The sequence below is a fragment of the Telopea speciosissima genome, unplaced genomic scaffold (assembly GCF_018873765.1).
Source record: "Telopea speciosissima isolate NSW1024214 ecotype Mountain lineage unplaced genomic scaffold, Tspe_v1 Tspe_v1.0175, whole genome shotgun sequence".
In the NCBI taxonomy this organism is placed as follows: Eukaryota; Viridiplantae; Streptophyta; class Magnoliopsida; order Proteales; family Proteaceae; genus Telopea; species Telopea speciosissima.
Window position 1 is genome coordinate 12569 of NW_025317511.1, and position 24683 is coordinate 37251.

Consider the following 24683-nt stretch of genomic DNA (forward strand, 5'->3'; position numbering starts at 1 on the left):
TAATGTAGTCCTAGGTAGGAGTAATCCCACTAGGAACCAGGGTAATAGGATCTCTTAACAAGGCTGGCCGATTGGGACAGCTTAGGCTAATTAGGGCAGAATTAGGGTTATGGTTAGGGTTTCAACTTAGGGTTTTATTTGGTAATGATGTGCAGAATTTTATGAGTCTAATGGTATAAGTTGGATCAAATTTGGTTGAGGTTGGAATTCTAGGGTTTTGGGTAGGATGCCTTATGAAAATGGACTGTTTGTAAGATCTAGGGTTTAGGGGCAGATTTTAGGAAAGAGGTTTATAGGGTATTAATGGGCAGGTCTAGGGGGTTATTTTGGTATAAAGAAGTTAGGGTTTGGATGAGTTACAAAATTCTGCAATTTAGGGCAGAATTGGATTTTGGGTTTTAGGGTTCTAATGGATCTATGGATTAATGGAAGGGGTGATAATAGGAGTAGATGGAGCTTAGGTTATAGGATTAGAAGAAGAAGGTTAAATGCTGAATTGATAAACTACTTACTTGAAAGATTAAATCTTCAATGGTAGCAGCTTTGAAGAACTAGAAGAAGGACCTCCCGATCTACAAGATGCAAGGAGTCGATCGGAGTCCACCAATCCCTTCACCTTGATATTACCCACAAGGTAGCCTTGATATTACTCACAAGGTTCACTCAACAGAGCAGAGCAGCAGCTATGGCAGCAAACAAAAGCTTTTTCATTAATCAAATTCGTTTTCAATGCTGGCCTCCCTTACAAACTTATATAGAAGACTCAAAAATAGACTTAGACACTAAAAAGGAATGGCCTAACCTTATCCCTAACCTATTAGGCAATTTAAACTGACTAGGAAACTCAAATAGACTCAAAATAGAGTCCTAATGACTTAAAACAACTTAAACTACTTAAAATAAAGAAGATTCCCTAGTAGCCAATAGGATATAAGAACCTCTTAGCCAATAGGATCACTTCACTTAAATTAGACCAATTGAACCAATTGGATGCAACCAATTTAAACCGGTTCAATTAAAAACACAAAATAAAAACTAAGTATTGGGCTAATCCCGTATGCAACCTATATACCTCTATTTCAGGCCCACTAAAGTGGCCTAATACATAGAAAACCCTTGGGATCAAAGGCCCAACATGTATGTAACTCAACCCTAGACTTATTCCCAATGAAACAAGCCTTATTTGATGATGAATCTGCATCAGAAGGTAGAATAAGGGAAACAAGAGAACAATGGAAACTCAAATGAGGGAACAATTTCTTTGGTTGAAGTATAGTTGTCACGTTGTCACGGCGATCCAAGTCGGTGGAGGGGTGTCTAATTGATATATCGACAAGTCGCCCGCTATGGCAATCATGTCGACCATGTTTTATTTTTATTCTTTATTTTTAATATAATTTAGTATGCTACAATATATACCCTATAACTTAAAAAATCAACATGAAAGTGTACTCTTTTTAATGTCATTTAATATGTTATAGTATATCCAAGGTTTAAAGTATCAGTATCGGTATCGGGTGATTTTAAGAGACGTATCGTATCGTTTTGAAGATACGTATCGAACAATACAAATACGCATAGAAATGGTCAAGATACACATGGAAATACACTTTTGGAACAAAAACCAATATAAATAAGCAATATATAATAAGCATAGTTCGAGAACTCGTTTTGTTTCGGTATTTCGAGCTGACCGAAATATCCGAAATATTCGAAATTTCGGATATTTCGGTCGAAATATTGTATTTTTTCTGGTATGTTTCGATAGGTCATTTCGGTGGGTTTTAGGCTAAGTTAAGGCCTGAAACTTCATGGAAACCCTATTTTAGGCTATATAAACACATTTAAATGGTCAAATTGCAAAAATAGTCACCCAAAATGGTGTTTTGGATGTGCACCATTGATTGGCAACGTACGGTCGGACCCTAATGTATGACTTAGTTAATTACACATTTACACATACACATTGTAAATTAAATAAATAAATTGACTTGGAACTAAGTTGGAAACATAATGACTCATAAGTTAAGTCATAAATCATAATATTAAGTACATAAGACATCTAGTTAATAACAAGTTAACAAATAACAGCTTAAGAGTTAAGATTTAAGAAGATGATATCAATTATCAAACATTTCAAATCACAATATTTCAATATCCCCAATTGTCCCGTACAAGGCTACAAGTCAAGTAGTCAACTAGTCATCATTCATCTCAAATGTTTACAAATTTGCTAATAATAACTACTCCGCCGTCCAGGATCAACCCCACTCATGGTCTGGAGCGACATGTATTGCTCTCCGACTGTAGGACAAATGCATGCCACGTCATAGTCTGGGAGAAGAAGCGAGTGTAGTCATCCACAGTGGCCATGTAAACTGCATTATCAACATGCTGAAGGTAACCTATCCTAGGATATAGGTCACCAAACTGTGAAGAAGTACTACCCGCTGATCCACTATGATATGAGTCATATGACGGCTCTGGGAGCATGTACGGGTTGTACGGCTGCGGCTGGTGGGTTGGGTAGCCAGTGTAGGAAAAGAAGTCATGCACAAAAGACGATCCACTATATCCCTGTGAGTGGGAGTCATACTCAAAACTGGGAATGGATGGAGAAGATATAGGCTGCTGCCCCCAAGGGTACTGCCCAGAATGCCCTTCGCCATATGGATGTGAATGAGATGAACCATGCTCTGATTGTGCTGGAGATGGACTGCTGTCTACATGAAAAGATGGGGCACGGAAATGCCTACTCGATTTACTGTCTTTATCGCCAATACTCAGTCCACCAACAGAGCCAGATAGGGCATCAATGTCCATAAGCTCAGCCTGCCTACCTACTAGTACCACTACCACGACCATCAGGACGGGACTGGCCACGCTGCTTTCTCGAGTAGGTCGAGGTGGACGATGTGGGCCGTGTGGCTGGTGTGGGGCCGGTGGGGGCACGGGTTGCCTCTTGTTGCTCTTGTACCACAAACGGGACTCGAGTTCCCTCATATGCTTGACCACCATCACCATCATCATTACGTCCATCATTACCTTCATCATCACCTCTATCATCACCATCTCCACCAGGACCACCACCACCATCTCCACCAGATGACATAGACCAATCTTCATCCTCCTCATCAACACCACTAGTAGGTTGGAACGGTATGGGTGACGCGTCCCGTGCGTGTACCTCACCCTCTGCAGCCATGAAGTCATCCACATTAGCTTCGATGTGTTCAGCTATCATGGGGTCAGGTCTACCTCCAGGCTGATCTAACACTGGCTCACCTCTATCCCTCACCCAATCAACAATAGGGTCTTCATCATCTGACTCCACCTGGAAAATGTAGGCGAGATCGATATTTTCCCTGATACCCTCTTGTCCCATGCGTATGTGTTGCATCTTCAACCTCAAATTATAATGCACATACACTAAGTCAGAGAGACGTTCAGAACCCAATCTATTTCTCCTCTTCGAGTGGATGAGAGAAAATGTACTCCAATTCCGTTCACAGCCAGATGCTGAACATGTCTGGGACATAACCTTGATTGCTATTTTTCTTAAATTGTTTGCCGAACCCCCATACAACACCCACCATTCAGCTGCATTACAACGAAAAAAACATGTCACCTTCATTTCAAAAGAATAAGATATTGAATTGAGTAATGACTAATGAAGTAATGACTAATGAGTACCGGCATCACCGCGTGTCCGGCCTTGCTCTGCAGCATCGGTTCCAAAACTTTCCAATGCATCCCTAAAAGTCTTCAACTATAATCATTTGGAAAATATTTAAAATTAGTAATGACTCATTACTATTTAGTATTGAATTGAGTAATTCCAAATGAATTATAACTTATAAGACTCACCTCATTGTTGCATATCGCCTGTAATTTACTATTCGGCTCCAACTTGGCAACTACTTCTTTGACTGCGTCAATAAGACTATTATTTAACCCAAGCCTATGACTGTATTGATACTTGGGGTTCAAATAATATGCTGAAATTGACATTACATATTGACTAGTTAGTAATATATCCTTCAAATTAACTTTAAAAGATGTAATTGCATAAAAAACAAAGAGTGTACACTCACCAGCCTTATGCAGTGGATGCATAAGTTGATTTTCCCAGCGCTCGTTGATAATTTTGAGAAAGTGTTTGCTACCTCGTGGATTTGCATTGCAAACACCTTCATTCATAAAGTCTATGGCAGCATATAGATGTGGCATGGTTGGTCCCTTGAGAGCAGAATCAACTATATGCAAAACCTTGACCACTGGGTCTAGAAGTTTTACCACTTTATGCAACTTAGACCAAAAGTCATCTGATGAAACTGTAGCTTGTGCTTCCCTACCACTATGGGTATTGGACCCATTCCAGTTGAACTAGTCTTCAGAAGCAAACATTGATCTCAGTCCAGACTTCTTGGTCTCTATACTCCTGAGTGCAATGTAGTTGGTGGCGAATCTAGTTATGCCTGGCCTCAGTAAGTCACCCCCACACTTCTCCCTCAAGAGGTTTAGTGCAAACCGATGGTTGTAGACAAAGTTGGTCATTTGCCTTGCCTTTTCCACAACATGTTGTACCAATTTGATCTTTCCCATGTCCTTCAACATAAGGTCTATACAATGGCAGCACATGGAGTCCAAAACAATCGGTTCTTATTGTTTTGCGTCAACCTCTCACCGACACTCTTGTAGTTTCTTCCGTTGTCCGTTACAATTTGGACAACGTTCCCCACTCCTACATCTTCTACCACTTCCTTCAGCAAATTGTAGATATACTTTGCATCCTTTTTCTTCTTGGATGCATCAACAGACTTCAGAAAGACTGTCCTTCCATCACAATACACCATAAAGTTGATGATGGACTTTCTTGTAGGACCAGTCCAACCATCACACATTATGGTCACCCCATAGTTCTCCCACAGCCCCCTCATTTCATTGATGTAGTCTTCAAGCTCTCTCTTTTGTTGGGGCAAATACACATTCATAATCTCATATGGGGTGGGTCCCTTATACCCTGGGCCAGCCTCAGCAATGGAATCTATCATAGTCTGATAAAAGGGGCCTTGTGCTGTGTTTGCTGGGATGGTATGGTATAATATCCACTTAGCTATAGATTCCTTCACCATACCCTTCAGATTTTTCCATGCTCCCTTGATTTTTGGTTGTTTGTTGCCTTTCTTTCTATAAACACCAGGTGCTTGGTGAAGTGCTGGGTCATCTTGTGGTGGTGGAGGCGGAGGGGGAGCTGCCCTCGTACTCTGTGATCTCTTAAAGGGATTAGGCAACCCACCTCCTCCACTTGTACCTGCTCCTCCACTACCACTAGCACCAGCTCCTCCACTACCACCTACTCTCTGTCTCTCGACTCTCTCCTGATCCTCATGATAACTGGCTCTGCTCATCATCTGTGCTCGTCTCCAATCCCTGGCCTCTTGCTCAGTCTCTATATCATCCGGAACATAGACATCATCATCAGGAAAAATCTCGAAATCTCGAGAATTTCGATCTAAATTTTGTATTTTTTTGATTCGAGGGGCCATTTCGTTTCGAGAGTGTCAAAATTCTCGAAATCTCGATCGATATTTCACGAGAGTTTGAACTATGGTCCTAAGGATTTTGGGTGTGTTGTTTTTGTCCGAAATCACCATGTTCATGGCAATTTTGATTCGAAGGGGTTGTAGAATAACCCAAAAAATGCAACGCTACCCAGAAGGGATACAAGTGCTATTACCCTTCCTCTAGAAGGCTGCTTGTCACTATGGATGTTGTTTTTCGGGAGACAGAGACATTTTCCATCTCATGCTCCTCTTCAGGGGGAGTCTGTCAGTGAAGAGGTGCCCTTGATTACTTCTCTTGATGCGTCTATGGTAGAAGATACATCGGTTGAACTCAAGGATGGAATAATGGGGCAGGAATAGGAGCAATCTCAAGTCCAGGGGGAGACTGGGAAATCTGACACCTTGAAGTTTTTTCTAGAGGAACGTGGCATAAACAGAAGCATGTTGACAATACCATCACCACTTCACCTAACCAGTTGTTGCTCTTTGATCCAAGTTCTTCACCAACTCCTCCTGGTAAGTCTCCTTTGGATCCTACTCTAGATTTACCGATTGCTATTCGTAGAACTTGTACTTAGCATCCCATTTCTAATGTTGTTTCTTATGACTCTCTTTCCCCCATCTTTCCATGCTTTTGAATTCTCCTTGTCTTCTGTTTCCATCCCTAACACCTGACAGGAAGCAATGGCCAATTGAAGATGGAAAGATGCAATAAATGAAGAAATGAGGGCACTAGGAAAAAATGACACATGGGATATGGTGAGTCTTCCTCCAGGAGAAAAATCGGTTGGTTGCAATTGTCAAATATAAGGCAGATGGAGCAGTGGAAATATACACGGCAAGACTAGTTGATAGAGGATTCACTCAGACACATGGGATCGACTATTAAGATTTTGAAAAATCTCGAAAAATCTCGATTTTGATCGAAATTTTGTAGTTTTTTGATTCGAGGGGCCATTTCGTTTCGAGAGGGTCGAAATTCTCAAAATCTCGATCGAGATTTCGCGAGATTTTGAACTATGATAATAAGTGTCGTGCATAAACCTAAAATGGTGAATAATGTATAACCAAACAAGTGCATTAAATTGAAATTGTTATAAAAGATGAAGTTTCTTACATGTTGTAATCGTCTATAGCCATGAAGAGTATTGGATAATGCAAAGGATGATGTTGTAGCACTCCTTGATTCGTTTTTTTCTTTAAAAGTTTGAAAAACCAAGATTAAATGCAAGATTTTAGGCTGTTGGTTGAGAGTTTTCCTTCATTTTTTCGTTAGATTAGGAATTGTATAGTCTGTGAGTGAAAATGGCTTTTTTATGGAATGTATCAATGGTATCGGTATGTATCGGTACGTATTGGTGATGTATCAGTATGTATCGAGCCGTATCGGTCGATACGTATTAAACCACCCACTGAACCCTTTACTGAATGTATCGATGCATATCGGTCGTATCGTATCGTATCGGCCCGTATCGGTCGATACAATTCGAGACAGTTCATTTTTTTTTTAAAAAAGGAGACGTATCGGTATCGACCGATACCGATACGTATCGGTCTGTATCGTATCGTATCGGTTGCTACTTTAAACCATGAGTATATCCCTCCCCCCCATCTCTCTCTCGACTCTCCCTCTGTCTCTGTGTGTGTGTGGCTGTGTGCAAGGGAAGAAGAAAGAAAGTCCCCTCTCTGTGATTGACTGACTGTGTGCAAACATACAAGGCAAGGGGAAGAAAAAAGAAAAAATCTGTGTGCAAGCCTGCAACGACTGCAAGGCAAGAAGAAGAAACAAGAAAAAAGAAAAACCTCTCTGTGACTGTGACACTGTGTGCAAGCCTGCAACTCTGCAAGGCAAGAAGAAGAAAAAAGAAAAAAAACCCCTCTCTGTTGATTCTCTCCCTCTTTTTCTGTGTGTGTGTGTGTGTGTGTGTGTGAAGAAGAACTGAAGAGAAGAAGAAGAAGAAGAACTGAAGGAGAGAGTTGCCTGTTGGAGGACTGGGAGGAGAAGAATAAGAAGAAGAACTGAAGACAAAGAAGAACTACCAAATAAAAAAAAAAACAATTACTTGCCTGCTGGGAGAACTCGCCGGAGTCGATGAAGGAGGCCGATAGTCGCTGGACTGCTGGAGGGGTTCGAAGTCTCGAGTCTCTTTCTATCTAACGATTCTCTCCTTCTCTGTTGAGTCTTTTAGATTTCTTTTCAATTTCTATTAGGGTATAGTCATTAGTCAATAGTGTTTTTTATTTTTTTTTTGTGTTAATTTGTATTGCAGGCGTAACTTTTCCCTCCAATACACATACACTTTAAGAGAAAAGCATTATCTTTTAAAAGGTTAAAAAATAATAATTATTATTAAAAACTAAAGTTTATACACTTGAACAAGAATATTGGTCTATATGGCCATATATCCTGGTATGGCGTCCATGTCGGCGCCATGGTGATGCCATGGAGGTCTTATCGGTCCATATTCTTACATATCCCATATCGTTGGTCAATATGCCCACTATTCCAGCGATATGACACCATGGCGACCCCATGACAACTATGGGTTGAAATAACAAATTAAAAAACCACAAATTTGTAACCTATTGAAGCAGCAATTATCTTGTTGTAATAATCTTCAAGAAATAGATGTGATGATCAGTTGAAAGAAATCTCAGCAGCTTGTAGCACTCTTAAACTCAATTAGGATTTGGATTCAAGAACCGATGGAAGGGGATGTGGGAAGGGAATGGCTTTCTCAGCCTGGGCATCTCACCCAACCTATCTCAGGATTTTTGGAAAGGCTAAAGCCAATATTTCATTAATCAAATTTGTGTGCAATGATGGCCTCCCTTGCAAACTTATATAGAAGACTCAAAAATAGACTTAAACACTAACAATGAAAGGCCAACCCTATCCTTAACTAATAAGGTAACCTAAATTGACTAAGAAAGTGAAATAATAAAGAAAAACTCAAAATAGGACTCTAACTAAACTAAGGAATAAATCCCATTTTCCTATTTTCTATCCATATTTTAGGCCCATTAAATTGGCCAATTACAAAATAAACCCTTGGGATCAAAAGCTCAACACCTACATAACCCAACCCAAAGCTTATTTTCAATAAAATAAGCCCTCTAAGTGACTTATTTACATCACTTTAAGATTAGTAGAACGAAGCGGAGTATTTAATGTGTAATTTTAGTCATACTATGATGGATACCGACAATGTGCGAATTGAGGAAAGAGAGATACCGCAAAGTGACTGTTTTAGATATCTGGGGCCAATCATAAATAAAGAAGATGATATAGAGGATGATGTGCCACAGAGAATTAAATTGGGATGGATGGCCAATCATAAATAAAGAAGGTGATATAGAGGATGATGTGCCACAGAGAATTAAAGTGGGATGGATGAAGTAGAGAGGTGTGTCCAAGATGCTGTGTGATCGACATATTCCTATAAAGCTTAAAGGAAAGTTCTATAGGACTGTTGTACGACCGACTATTATGTATGGGGCAGAATGTTGGGCAGTTAAGAAGTGTCATATTGAGAAGCTTTGTGTAGTAAAGACGAGGATGTGAAGATGGATGTGCTGAAAAACTAGGAAGGATAAAATAAGAAATGAATGTATTAGAGATTTAGAACCGACTTGGGAGTTGCCCCGATCAATGACAAGCTCCTAAAGAGTCGTTTAAAGTGGTATGGTCATGTTCAATGGAGGCCTAGGGACGGCCCCGTAAGGAGGAGTGATATGATCCCGATTGAAGGCCTAAAATTACCATAGGAGAATTCGTGAGGAAGGACATGCATAGTCTCGGTCTTCTCCCAAGTATGACCTTGGATCATGGAACAAGAACTCGCCGAGATCTCGATTAATTTCTTGCTTTTTTGCATAGGTGAGAAGAGATGGCAAGAAAAATAGGAAAAGTGCATTGTCTCAGCCGAGATCTTGGTTCGAGGTCTCTGTTCGACCGAGACTGAACCAAGCCCAGGTATTAAAAGTGCTTTGTCTCGACTATTCTCGGTCGTCTCGATTAGAATACCTCTATCTTGTCAAGAATTCTTTTGTCTTGTCAAATTTGGATGGAAAATCGCCGGATAACTTCAACAAACACTTGGAAACGTCGATCTATATCAAGATTGCAGTGATTAAAAGAAGTTTGGAGGATTCCAAGGTAAACCATTTTTCCCTAAATCTCTTTTTTTCCAAATTGTTCAAATCTTGGCGGTTGGGTGTCAATTTAATATATGTTACACAACTTTGGCCGATCTATGACTTCATGGAGTCTGATTTATTTATTATTATTTTTTAAATTTTCTTAAAAAAATGAATTTCTTGCAAAAAAATAGGGTCAATAGTGATTGTTTGGAATTGATTTTTACGTATGTTGCACACCGTTGAATGCTCTTCCATACTCTAAGATAGGGTACCTTCAGTTTGTTGATGACTCCACTTTTATGTATTATGTGTAAGAGTATGTGCGATTCTTCAGCATCACTATGACATGGGAAGCCTATGTGTTACAAATAGAGCCTAACTTGCTTCAACAAAGTGAACAAGGGTCTTGAGGTTTTGATCCAACACGGTAGTCGTTTGCATGATAAAATTAGTATTTGATGTATAACTGTATAAGTGAGAAGTAATTCAAGTGAGATCGAAAGAGTAGTTGATAGAGGTCTATGTTAAGATGGATGTATTTTACATTTTCACATTTCTAATGCTTATTTAAGTTTTACATTAATTGTATGCATTGATTGCTTTCTATTACTAAATTATTTGTAGAATAGGGCCTATTAGTACATCGTAGCCTAACAAGTCAAACTCCTATTTGAACTTTGATTTTGGAAAATTTGATTGTGCCATTGTGTTTAAATGACCCAAAGTAGGCTGAATGCCAAATTTCATGACCAAACTAGGTAAAAAACCTACCGAAACCACCAAACGAGTTAAAAAAAATGTACCAACTCGTCGAGATCTCGGTCCAACTCGGGCTGACCGAGTTGGGGTCCGAAACTGAGTTCTCGAACAATGCCTCAGATAGAGCGTATTGGAGGTCTGGGATCCATGTACTAGACCCTATTTAGTTGAGATTCTCTTGAGTCTTGACTTGCTGGGCTGTGCCCCTTTCCTCTACTTCTATCTTTTGTTTTCCATTTTATTTTCCATTTTTCATTTCTCACCTCATTTCCCAATCCTCTTTTCTCATCTTTTATTCCCATTTTTTTGTTTAGACCTCAATTTCCCCTAACTTGTTTCGTTTGGATCCATATAAGGGTGTCAATCAGGCACCGAAACTGTATACCGCAACCGATACCGCACTGTATTACTATACCGTACCGAATACAATTCGGTATGATACCGGTATAGAAAAATGGTACCATACTCGGTACGATACGGTATCGGTATGAAGGTTAAAATTGTCGGTACATACCGATACCGTACTGTTTTACCGAATACCGGTACCATACCGAATTAAAAGCTATATATATATATATATATATATATAATTATATGTCTATATATATAAATATATATGTATTTCATATATATAATAATTTATATATGCAATATAACATATTAAATATAATATATTTCATATTATATGCAATAATTTTATTAATTTATATATAAAATATATCATATTGAAATATTGAATGCCATATATAGGTATAATACCGAATACCGTACCGCATCAAAATCGTACCGAGTTAGTACGGTATCGGTATGGGAAATTCACCATTTATCCGGGTACGGTATGGTAAAGGTATGGGGTATTTGACTTTTGTACCGTACCGAAATTGTACCGAATACCGATACCATACCGGATTGACACCCTTAGATCCATATAGCCGACCCCATTAAGTTGGGATATGACGTTGTTGTTGTTGTTGTTCAACTTGAGAATCTCCAATCAATCTTGCACTTCAGGTAAGTTGTAGAGTTGAAAGTAGAAGTAGAACCCTAGTTTTTCATTGAAAACATCATGTTGAGTTATATGGCCTAAGAGGCATTTTGGTGTTTTCCCCCTATAGCCGATTCATAATTACAGTCGGCTATGAGGGGTATTATTGTAATTCTTCTCTCTTTTATTATAAATAAAGAGCTTGGTGATCCTATTGACCACTCAAGCATTCCGTTCTAAAGCTGCTAACATGGCATCAGAGCCAAAATTCTAACCTAAAAGCAGTTTCTTCAGTTTTTTTCCTTTTTTTTTTGTACATTCCCTCTCCACGTTTTTTTATTCTTTTCCACCACTCTCAGCTCTTCCAGCTCCATAAGGGCAATACTATGAGGTGATCTCTTGTAGATTTTGATGCTGCCCTCGTTTCTACCTCATTGAAGATGATTGAAGAATACAAGTTTGACCAGATTCTTCCGGCAGATTTCCTCCCTTTTTGAAGATCGAGGTCTTCCTCTGATTGAAGATTGATTTCTCTTTTTTTGGAGATTGCTTCCTGCTGTTATTGGTACACCTCCATTCCTGTTTGAAGACTGCAGAATTGGATCAAGATCAAATTAGATTCAGCCCTGCGATTTCTCCAAAAACAGGTTTTTTTGACCTAATTTTGTAAAAATTGAAGGTTTCTTATTTACTCATCACAGGCAGCTGATTTTTGGCCATCTCCAGAGGGAAATTCGACCCAAGTTTCAGCAAATTCTGATGGTTAATTTTGTGGGAATTTCAAAACCCGTATATCATATTCTCTTGACATCATGTCTGATCTCACAACAGTTGAATCAGATGGTTCTTCTCATCATGAGTACCTTCCTTTTGCTTCTCCCACTAAATTGGATGGGACAAATTACCTGATGTGGTCCAGATCCACTTACCTTACCATTGCTGGCCGTGGCTTCATAGAACATATTACGGGCAGCCTTGTTAAACCTGATGAAGATGGGCCTGCACAGGATTGATGGCTATCCCATGACTCCATGGTAATGTCTTATCTTCTCAATTCCATGCATGCTTCTGTAGCCCCTGGTTATCTTCTCTTAGACACTGCTGCCCGGATATGGAATGCTGCTAAAGAAACCTACTTCCAAGTTGGGAATGATGCTCAAGTATCTGAACTGAGGAAGAAGATTCATGATACAAAACATAATGAGTTAACTGTCTCTCAATATTATACAGAGCTTCGTAAGTGTTGGCAAGAACTTGATCATTACTCGGATTATCAGCCCACCACTGCTAGTGATATTGCTGCCTATCGCAAACATGTTGATAAGATTTGAGTTTATGAATTTTTGGCTGGACTCAACGTTGAATATGATCCGATTAGAGTTCAAATTCTCAGCAAGGATCCCTTTCCTACCCTAGAACAGTCTTATGCATTGGTTGACATTGAGGATCGACGCCGTTCAGCTATGCTCCAATTACAGACCAATCGGCGTTACACACTGGGACTGGTTCAAACGGTCAAACCCTACTACTGTTTACACTTCCAAAGCTGTTAAGGAAGCTGTCAAATGTGAACATTGTGGTAAGCTATGGCACACTAAGGCCACATGTTGGAATTTACATGGGAAGCTTGTTGATTTTGAAGCAAATAGAAAAAAGGGTGGTGGAAACAAGGGCCGTGGTCAACCTACTGCTAAGGCAAATCAGACTAAGACTACTACCACACCTCCTGCAGACACTGGTCTTTCTATGGAAAAACTTCAAGCTTTCCGTTGGATGTTGAAGGCCTCTTCTACCTCTGCTGCCCAATCTTCTGCACCTGCTGCCTCTTCTGGTTCTATTTCTAACTTTGCTTCAAGTATTTCTGTTAGAAGTCAGTGTGCATCGGCAGTCTCCAGCTCATGGATCATTGACTCCGGTGCCAATGGGTCTCTTTCTTCTATCTCTGGAAAGGGCTCTATTTCTTGTTCCTCTTGTCTCACTCTTAATTCTGTTTTACATGTTCCTTCCTTCTCTACTAATTTATTGTCTATTAGTAGCCTTATAAAGGATCTAAATTGCAAAGTAATTTTTTTTTCATCTCTACTTACTTGATGGTGGTTCCCAGCCTTCCACTACTATTCATGCTCACCTTCATCAGTTACGTTCAGTCTCATCTGACTTATATCAGTGGCAACGTAGATTAGGACATCCCCTCATTGGGACTTTATCTCATTTGTTTCCCAAACTAGTTCAAAATTGTATAAGGATGAGTTTTTTTGTGAAGCCTGTATTTTGGCTAAATACACTCGTTCTATTTATCCATCATTAAATAAAAGAAGTATTTTCCCTTTTTATATTGTTTATTTGGATGTATGGGGTCCTGCTCGGAATGCCTCTATTTCTGGTCACAGATGGTTTGTTACTTTTATTGACTGTCATAGTCCTACCACCTGGGTGTATATGATGCAACATAAGAGTGAAGTGTTTTAGTGTTTTCAGCTTTTCCACAAATTGGTCTAGACTCAGTTCAACGCCACTTTAAACTTCAAAGATTCTCCACAATGACAGTGGCAGAGAATACATGGAAGGGTAGTTTCAAAAATATTTGGCTGATCATGGAATCCTTCACCAAACCAGCTGTGTCGACACACCTCCCCAAAATGGTGTGGGTGAGAGGAAAAATACCACCTCCTTAAAATGGCCTGTGCCTTGATGTTTGACCGCAATGTCCCATCTTAGTATTGGAGTGATGCTGTGCTTACTGTTGCCTATTTGATCAATCAATTACCTACTTGGGTTCTGTCCTCTCGTGCTCCGGTTAATGTTCTCTAGGCTGCCTCCTCCTTTCTCATACCTCCCAAGGTTTTCTGGTGTGTATGTTATGCGCGCAATCATCATCCCCATAGTAAGTTGGATCCTCGTGGCGTCAAGTTTATTTTTTTGGGTTACTCTGCAACTCAAAAAGGGTACAAGTGCTATCATCTTCCCACTCGCTATGTGATTGTCTCTATGGATGTTGTCTTTCATGAGTCTTTACCATACTATTTAAGGTCACATCTTCAGGGGGTGTTAGACTTGGCTTGTGAAGATGTGCCGACTACATTACCTGCTGCCCATCCATCCCCACCTGCTGTCCAACCAATGCCGACATTACCTGCTGCCCATCCATCACTATTTGCTGCACCTATTTCTCTTCTTCCTCTGAAAATACCGGATCAGGTTCCTGTTCAAGAAGGGCCTTCTTCAGATGCAATTCAGGGGAGCAGCCTACTCTTGGCTCTGCTAGAAGACAGATTGAAAAACTTCAAGGAAGACTTGATTGGATAGACCTTTGTGTTTTCACTTGAACTCCTAAAAAGCAAGTTGGAACCACCACCCCTGCGGCACCTTTACTCATCCCATAGCCGTCCTTGATGACTATTCTTGCCCTACTTGGACTGTTCTGATGAAACATAAGAGTGATGTCTGTGATGCATTTAAAAATTTTTATCAGATGATTCTTACTTAGTTTGAAACTCGCATCAAAATTGTCCGTTCTGATAAGGGCGGGGGGGTGGGGGGAGTACATGTTTATTGGTCTTCAAACATTCTTTACTGATAATGGCATTATCCATCAACTAGCTTGTGTTGACACTCCCCAACAAAATGGGGGTAGCTGAGAGGAAATGTTGCCATTTATTGGAGGTCACTCGGAGTCTTTTATTTGGCATACATGTTCCTAAGATCTTTTGGTCAGAGGCTCTTCTTATAGCTTCCTTTCTCATCAACCGCATGCCTACAAAACTCTTGGATTCTAAGTCTCTATTAGAAACCTTGTCTCCTCAAGTTTCTGCTTTCTCCCTTCCCCCTAAGGTCTTTGGGTGTGTTTGTTATGTCCATGTTTACAATTCCTCTCGAAATAAACTTGATCCAAAGGAGCTCTCAAATGCCTTTTCCTTAGGTATTCTTTTACTGCCAAAGGCGACAATTGCTACCATCCTCCCTCTTGTCGATGTTTTCTCTCCAAAGATGTCACCTTCCTTGAATCTGTACCCAATTTTGCTCCTCTTCAGCACCCTCTTCAGAGGGAGAATTGTGCAAGTGAACAGGCTGCTGATGTCATTCCCTTTCTTTGTCCTTTGTCTATCCCTCCATTCTTACTTGGTGTTAGGACACACAAGGAAGTGGATGTTGTTGACATTGATACCCATTCAGGTGTTGATGCTAGTAATGAAAGAGGTGTTGTGTACAATAGAGGTGAATGCTTGAAGGGAAAGGGAAAGGGAAAGGGAAAGAAGACTTGCCAAGAGTCCTCTTTGGATCCATATCCTGAGCTCCACCATCCTCAGTTAGGTGATATCCCTTCTCTACCTTCTGATTTAGATTAGGGGTGTCAATTCCAGGCTAGACCGGTTAAAGCCCGGTCCGAACCAATTATTAAACATGTTGGGCTTAAGTCCGACACATTTTATAATCGGGTGGTCCTGGTGTGAAATTGTAGCCCGTTGGGCACCTGACCGGACCGACCGATTCTAGGCCAGACCTAGCCCACCCGGTTAAAGCCCGACCTAGTTCCATGTTAACATGTTTTTCAAACAATTTTCCTGTGGAAGCCTATATCTTATGAGGAGCAAACCATTGAGCTTCTTCGTTGCTACTCCTCCAGATTATACTATTGCCTCTTCATTTTCTTTATCCTGATTTCTTCAAATAGTTACAGATTTACAAATTTAAGTTGATTTTATTCATATAGAGCAGGCCGATGTAATAGTGGGAGTTTAATTGGTCAAAAACGTCAATTAAAGAGAATCAAAGCAGCAAAACTTTTCGTCTTTGGAGAAAAAAACCAAGACACAAAGTTTCTAACTTTTCACCATTAATGGATCCCATCTGAGCCCTTCTTATTTCTAAAGTAAAACTTTGAAATCAGCTGTTTTCTGCTCAGTTTGTTCAAGTCGAAATGATCGAGCAGGAGGGTTGTATACTAATTTCAAAAAGAGATTCAAAACTATCAAAATACGACATTTCTTTTCTCTCTTCACTCAATCATGTAAGCTGTGCAATAAATGATCTAATAGGCTACATAATATGGTTACTAATTATAGTATATGAGGATAAAAAAAAGTGGTTCATAGGGCTGCACCGTTTAGAGTCCGTTTAAACATGCCCATAGCCTGGTTAAGGGCCGATTATACTGGCTCGATTGTAGCCAGAAACCCGACCCAGCAGGACCAGGCCCGGCTTGAAGACTTAAATGGGCGGTCACGGTGTAGGCTTTAAGCACCATGAGGCCCTACTAGGCCCGACCGAAACCCACTGAGCCGACCGGTTAACACACCTAATTTAAACCTTCCAGTTGCTATTAGAAAAGGAAAGAGAGTTTGCACTAATCCTATTGCCCAGTTTGTTTCCTATGATGCTCTCTCTCCTATAGGTCTTGCTTTTATTGTCGCGGTCTCTTTTGTTTCCATTCCCAAGAATCTCACTAAGGCTAACCCAAAGTGGAAGCAAGCCATATGAGGAAATGATGGCCCTTGAGAAGAATGGTACTTGGAAATTGGTAGACCTTCCCAGGGGGAGAGTTTCAGTTGGATGTAGATGGGTCTATACAATCAAGTATCGGTCTGATGGTGCAGTTGAGAGGTACAAGGCAGGGTTGGTGGCCAAAGGTATAGTCAAGTGTATGGGATTGACTATCAAGAGACATTTGCTCCTGTAGCTAAGCATAATTCTATTCGGGTTCTCTTATCATTGACAGCCAATAGAGATTGGCCTCTATTCCTATTGGATGTGAAAAATGCTTTCTCCTTCACAGTGACTTAGAGGAGGAAGTGTACATGCGGCCCACTCCTGGCTTCAAGTTCCCTTCAATTGAGGGCAAGGTGTGTCTCCTTAAGAAGGCTTTATATGGTCTCTAACAGTCTCCAAAAGCATGGTTTGAGAGGTTTAGGTAGGCTATTCTGAAGAATGGGTACTCCCAGAGTCAAGTTGACCATAACTTATTTACCCTGAGAGGTAATGGTACCGTCACATACTTTATTGTCTATGGTGATGACATTGTTCTTAGTGGAAATTACAGAGCTGAGATAGCTAGGTTGAAGACCTACTTGGCTCAACAGTTTGAGAGGAAATATTTGGGTCCCTTGAAATATTTTTTGGGAATTGAAGTGTCAAGGTCTAAGAAAAGAATCAACATATGTCAAAGGAAGTTTGTTCTTGATGAAAGAGACAGGGATGTTGGGCTGGAAACCAACAAGTTCTCCTATTGAGCAGAATCACAAACTAAGATAAGATTGTGGTCCCTCTCTTGTTGATGCATGGAAGTCCCAGAGACTAGTGGGGAAACTCATCTACCTATCTATGATTCGCCCAGATATTTCTTATGCAGTGGGAGTTGTGAGTCAGTTTATAGATGCCCCCAAGAGTGGGCACTTGGATGTTGTATACCGCATCCTTAGATACTTGAAGTCCTCTCTCTAGGGAAAGGACTATTGTATGCTAGACATGACCACCTGAGGATAGAGGGCTTTATAGATGCTGGCTGGGCTGGATCTATCTCAGATAGAAGATCTGGATCTGGCTATTGCACATTTGTGGGTGATAATTTGGTCACATGGAGAAGCAAGAAACAACATGTTGTAGCTCAATCCAGTGTAGAGGCAGAATTTAGGGACATAACACATGGAGTTTGTGAACTTATATATGGCTGAGATGATTGGTTCAAGAGTTGGGGTTTGATATTGATGAACAACTCTATTGTGATAACAAGGCAGCCATAAGCATTGCTCACAATCCGGTGCAACACGACAGAACAGAGCATATCGCAGTGGACCGACACTTCATCAAAGAGAAGATAGACTCTGGCTGCATTTGCACCCCTTTTGTGAATGCTATTGATCAATTGACAAACATCTTTACCAAAGGGCCTTCTTCTCCTTCTTCAATCTCCTACCTTCATCTTTCCCTTGTTCCCTTAATTTCTTTTACTTCCAACTGGACTGTCTAGAGATAATGGATCGAACTAGCAGTCCTCCTCTACAAGCCTTTATTTATATAGAATCAGCATACAACCAAAGATTTCTAACCCTACTAGGAATCACCAAATTAGTAACATAGTTACAATAGGAAACCAAACTAAGACTAGGACTAGACTAACCATAGATTAACTAGGACTAACACTACAAATATAAAGGGAGACACACAGGAGGTAGATATTTTAATCGAGATAGCCTACAACCCTAGTGCTTGATATACACTTTAACAAAGTCTATTGTGGAGAAGTGAGCATTTTTTAACTTGTTGGTAGTTTGATAAAAATATTGCATTCATTTTTCTATTCCTCCCCCCCCCCCCCGCCAAAAAAAAAATAAAAAAATAAAAATCCAAGCCTCTCTCCTTACAAATTGAAGTATTCCGTTGAAATTTCATAACAGTAACTCCCGACTGCTAGTGACCATTGAAACCAAAATGATGAACCTTGAATGTATCTTGCATGATTTTCTTCTTTTCACTAGTCCTTTTCTAGTGCTCTTGGTGTTTTTTCTGTGGACTTTGGATATTATATATTAAGAGGAGTCCCTTAATTACCTGTGGGAACTGCAGGATGCTATGGAGAAAGCAATTAAAAATAAAGTTGCTAAGGCAGTTGTGCCAGCTATAGATGTCATGTTTCAAGCTCTCAGGTTTGCTTTTTAGAAATTGTCAATGGAGGCTATATTGTTTCGACTTCCTCATATAATTTTCTATTCTAATATTTTATGATTACATTTAGTGAATTTGGCACAAAAGTAGTTCCCCCCAAAAGAATTTTGAAGATACTTCCTGAACTTTTTGACCACCAAGACCAAAATGTTCGTGCATCTTCTAAAGGATTGACACTCGAGCTTTGCCGTTGGATTGGAAAGGACCCTGTGAAATCAATCTTATTTGAGAAAATGCGGGATACTATGGTGAGTATATGTATTGATTAATTACATGGCATTGGGCTATGTTTTACCCAGTATCTTATGTCTAAAATGGTAGTTCAATTTTTGACTGTTTAAAGAAAAAAGAGCTGGAGTCGGAACTTGTGAATGTTTCGGGTGCAGCGAAGCCAACACGCAAAATTAGGTCAGTATCCACTATTTCTAAAACAATTAATTTATCTTTCCAAAACCATGTGTTTCTTTGTTGAGATGGGAAATTTTTGAATTTAGTGGTATCATGACCGGTTTTTTGTTTTGGCTGCTTAACACCCTTTTTCCACTTGCTTTAGCTCTGTGTTTTTATGTTGATAGTTCTTTGTAATTCTAGTATTTACAGAGTTTACAATTGCTCAACTGCATGGAAAGTTAAAAGTAATTCATTTTCACCTTCTAATTAACATCTTTTTCTACTATGGTTTGGGCAATTATGTTCCATAGTATGCTTGGTCAATTCTTATTTATTCTTTAGTTTGCATCCTTTTCATGTGCTGTGTCTAGTTCTATTTTTTTGTTCATCTAGGGCCTGCATGATAACACTTCTGTTTATAGGCCCTGTTTCTATTCCAGAAATGACATTTGTGTATTTCTGTTACTAGGCCAAATTTCTGGGCAAAAAAATGTGTTTAGTAACAGATAATAATTTCTATTTCTGGGCTGGAAAAGAAACAGAAACGCGTTTGTCAGGCACAACTATTTCTGTTTTTAGAACTTCTTAAAATTAAAAAAATGCCATTGAATACCCAAAAATTTGGTGGAGATGGTGGCGATGGTGGAGGAGGTGGAGGTGGCGGTGGCGGTGGAGGTGCTGGTGATAGCAGTGGATGTGGCGGTGATGGTGGTGGTGGTTCAAGTTGCATTGGAGGTGGTGTGTTATTTTGAACATGAAATTACTGCTTTGCCCATCAAATTAACCATGTGCTCATTAAAGGGCAATTCCCCCCTTATTTCTTTCTTTTTATTTTTAGGACAGAGAAGCTTCAAATTGGAGCTTCTTTTTTTCTATTTCTCAGCAACTTTTTTTGTCCTGGTTCATTCCCAGGAACAAAAAAATGAACCGGTATTAACAAATGGACTTCCCTTAATTTTTTTGTTCCTAAGAACAGAAAAACAGAGAAATAGAGAAACAAAAGTGTTATCATGCAGGCCCTTAGGTTTCCTATTTCTCTATCTGTTATGCCAAATGCCAATGTCCAGTTCCAGATGTTAAAGTTTATTATAACTTGCATATAGTTGCTTTAGGAGTCCACTATAATTCCCTGGGTAGGAATTTTATGACCTATGGGCTGTGATTGTGTCATGATGGATCTATTCAGTTGGTTTTCTGTGACATCATTTATGCTGCATTTGGTAGCAAAAAAAGAGAGTATAAAAAATGGAGGAAAATATTTGGTTCAATTTGGGTTGGGTTGCTTGGGGCAAATTTTGGTTCAATTTATAGCCTTGGCCCAAGAGATGGTTAATTTTTGGTTCTTCTAGAAACCAAAAACCGTGCGCTAGTTTTAGGAGTTTGCTTTCTTTATTTTATTTGGTTTTTATGTTGCATTAGGATACTCTAGTGACAACCATTATCTGGAGGAGATAAGGATTAGTTTTAAGGTTATCTTATCTAGTATGGGTTATTATAGGTGTTTTAAGTCGTGGAAGACTTTTAGTGTGTCTTAACTTAATTTTGTTTGAGTTCCTTTTTTTTTTTTTTTTTTTAAAATAAATACCTTGTAATGGGACTAATGGGTATGAGCCCCCCTCCATGGTTCTGATTAATGGATTGATTTAGTTTGTTTGTATTGAAAGAGGTTGTTACTTCTCCTCTCTTCCCCACCTTTTTTTCTTCTCTCCTCTCCTTTTCTTCCTCTCCTCTTCCCCTTTTCTCTCTCTCTCTCTCTTTCCCTTCTCTCCTTTCTCACTCCCCCATGATTCTGAAATTCTGTTCTTGTCTTCCTCACTCTCTTTCTCTTTCCCACCACCGGCAGATCTATTACTTGATCTGCATCAATAACAATAAGAAAAACAAATAGAAAATGAAGGGAGGATGAATCAACTGAAAATATGTTTGCTGGTTTGTCACCTAAAATTGAATGAAATTAAAGAGATATAAATACCAATTAACAATCTACAACATTCTTATGTTAGGGCATCAGATACAGCATTTTCACTCTAAATCTATTGTTCTCGTATGGACCTTGAGACAGAATAAAGCAGACCAAAGGTGGTGATCTGGTAAGGGGAATCAGAAGGGAAAAGGCTGGGTTTCAATGGGTGATGGGAGAGGTAAAAGAGTTTCCGCAGGAAGGGGTTAGGGTTTTGATTCAACTTCTCTCTCTCTCTCTCTCTTTTTTGTGTGTGTGTGTGTTGTTGTGGTTGGGGTTCCAGTGGAGTTGAAGGATAGAAAGAAGGGTAGGGGTGCTGCAGAAGATGGAAAAAGGATGGGGGTACTGGTGTGACGGTAGGACAACTGGGAAGATTAAAAAAATACAAGGAAGGAGAATGGGATAAGAGAGATGGACAGGAAGGGGATGGATCCTTCAGCTCTGATACCAAATAATGCAGAACCAGGGGAATGGTCTGCTATGGTGGGCTTCACTGAGAGAACAGTAGAAGAATTAGAAGAAAGGAGGGGAAAGGGAAGAGGGAACTCATGTTGATACACACACTCTCACAGAGCTTAACAAACAACTTTCATTAATCAAATCTTCAATTCTGTTGCTCTCCTATGATTACAATAAATAAATAGAGAATAGCCTTGCATAGGAATAGAAACCTAACTAAAATAGAAACAACCAAAAATGGAAACTACTAAAATAGACCATAGCTAAAGAAAGGAAACTACCTAAGATACTCCTACGTAATCTACTCATGAAATAAAATAAACCAAATTAAATATTGCATCCTAACTCCTAAGTGAACTACCAGCCCTTGCCAGACCAGAAAACCGGTTTAGGACCAGTCCTTGGTTTGGGCTTCCAAAGTGGGTCATGTCGGTCCAGCCAGGCTAAGGCAACTGCATCACAAAATAAAATAAACCAAATTAAATATTGCATCCTAACTCCTAAGTGAACTACCAGCCCTTGCTAGACCAGAAAACTGGTTTAGGACCAGTCCTTGGTTTGGGCTTCCAAAGTGGGTCATGTCGGTCCAGCCAGGCTAAGGCAACTGCATCACAGAAACTAAGAACCATCAGAAAGGAGAAAAAGGTACAATTTTTTTTTGTTGGAGAGTGCTCTAGAAATTCTAAACAAGTTATCACATTCTTTGTTAGGGGATCAAACACAGCATCTCCACTCTAAGTCTATTGTTCTGTTATGGACCTTGAGACAAACTAAGAACCATCAGAAAGGAAGGGATTTTGAAAGAAAAAAGTGCATCAAAAAATTTATTTGCTATTCATACACAGAAATGGCTTTACAGATCAATCACTTGTTCTTCCTGCCAGATGCTTTCCTTTTGTTTCTAAGCTGCAACAAAGATGGGTTTTTGGGGCCATATGATCTGCATTTTATGACCTGCCTGCCTTCCTATTTCACATTCTTACATTGTCTAAGGATTTAAAGGGTCCTGACAGTCCATGAAACAAAGCATTGAGAAGAAATGCAGAGGAAGGCAACTGGAGTTGGTGCTAATGGTGATTTGACAAAGAAACCAAGGCGAAGTGGTGACAACCAATAGGTGTTGACACCGGTTAACAATGGACATAGTGTCTTTTTCAGCTTGTTCAGAGATATAAACTCTATTCTCACGTGTGCTTTATTTTCCTTTTGAAATGGAAAATAGTGAGCGACCAAAACATATTTTATACTTAAAAAAATATCTTAAATTCCCTTTTGCCTTTATCGGGTTTCCATGACAATCTAACCATGGAAAAATTGTTTTAGGTACTATTATTTTCTTTTTGGCCAGCATATGAGGGTGTTACTGTGTTTTCTGCTTAATTGTGCCACATGGAAGGGTGGTTCAGCAATTTTGACTGTGGGATAGGTAGGACATGGTTTGGATTGCTTGTGTGTCAAATTCTGTAGACAAAATCAACCACATGTCATCAAAGCAAGGTTCGAGGTAACTAGGGTCGAAACCGCAGAATTTTGATCGAAACCTGGAAGTTTCAATGGATGTCATAGTTGTCAAGGCGTCACACCTAAGTGTTCAGGTTCTTTCTTGGGTCCAAGGTGACATCACGCCTTGTTGACACTTAATGAGTTTACTTTGATTGATGTTTATTGCTTTGTTTTTTATGTTTATATTATATTCTATATTTGTTTATTATTATTACTAGTAAACTTTCACGTGCAGATGCACGTGTGTTTTTATTTTTCATTGTGGAGAGAGAAAATGTTACACAATGAAGAATCCTAGTACATTATCCCCCCAAATAGCATATTTTTCTTCAAAATATTAGTAAATATAGTGTGTTGTAATTGAACCACATATGCAAATTATTTGTTGATACTATAACCAGCGTATGAAGTTTTCTTTGGTTCTGCCCCTTTAAATTTTTACCCAGTGAATATTTTCAACTGATTGAGTAGTGAAAAATTTAAGTAACATATAAAAAAGTAAACAAATGCAAAACACTAGTGCGTTTATAGATTTAAGCAAGCGTTCCATACAACTTGAAATAGGGTGTACAATAATGAATGAAGTAAATATAATAATGGGTGGTATGTATCTATTATTAAAAACTATTTGAAAATTATTTAAAAATATTATTTCCAATTAACAATATGTTATATTAATAAATTAATTCTTCTTAAAGTTTAATTATTTACCATTTTTTCAAATTGTTTGCTTCTAGAATTGTTGGGTCTATCTGGATTGTGGTTTCTCCAGTTGTCGATAGTGATAGACGTAATATACAGGAGAATAACATAGAAATTATATTGAAATTTTAACTTATATGGAGTATAATATGTAAGAATCATTAGTTTGGAAAAATAAATTATTATTATTAATTAATAAAAATCAAATAAAAAATAATTTATCATCTATCTAATAAAATTTATGGAGGCTTACTTTATTAGTTGAATTTCTTCTTTATACTTGATTTCAGTGCTTTTACCTGTTTTTATGGGGGCTAAATGATGGACGCCTACAAGCAATCCAATAACATCTGCAAAATAATATTGGTTTAAATAAGTAAACTGGTTTTTATGAATATTTATTATAAAATAGTAATTACTAATATAATTTTTTGGTAATAGAGAATAAAATTTCTTGGTAAATAGGTTATCATGCTTATTGTAATTGTATATATTCCTTAGCTCAATAAATTGTATATATTCCTTAGCTCAATAAATTTATATTTGATATTCTCTA

General features: G+C 39.0%; 1 protein-coding gene across 1 annotated transcript in view; it reads left to right on the forward strand.

Moving 5' to 3' along the window:
- LOC122647812 (protein MOR1-like) overlaps positions 1-24259 on the forward strand; it is a 36307-nt gene extending 12048 nt beyond the window's left edge. Inside the window, exons 4-7 of the mRNA XM_043841119.1 lie at positions 19015-19094; positions 19184-19361; positions 19457-19521; positions 24163-24259. Of these exons, the coding sequence (XP_043697054.1) occupies positions 19015-19094; positions 19184-19361; positions 19457-19521; positions 24163-24259 (420 nt within the window). The remainder of the gene's footprint in view (positions 1-19014; positions 19095-19183; positions 19362-19456; positions 19522-24162) is intronic.
- Positions 24260-24683: the final 424 nt, after the last annotated feature.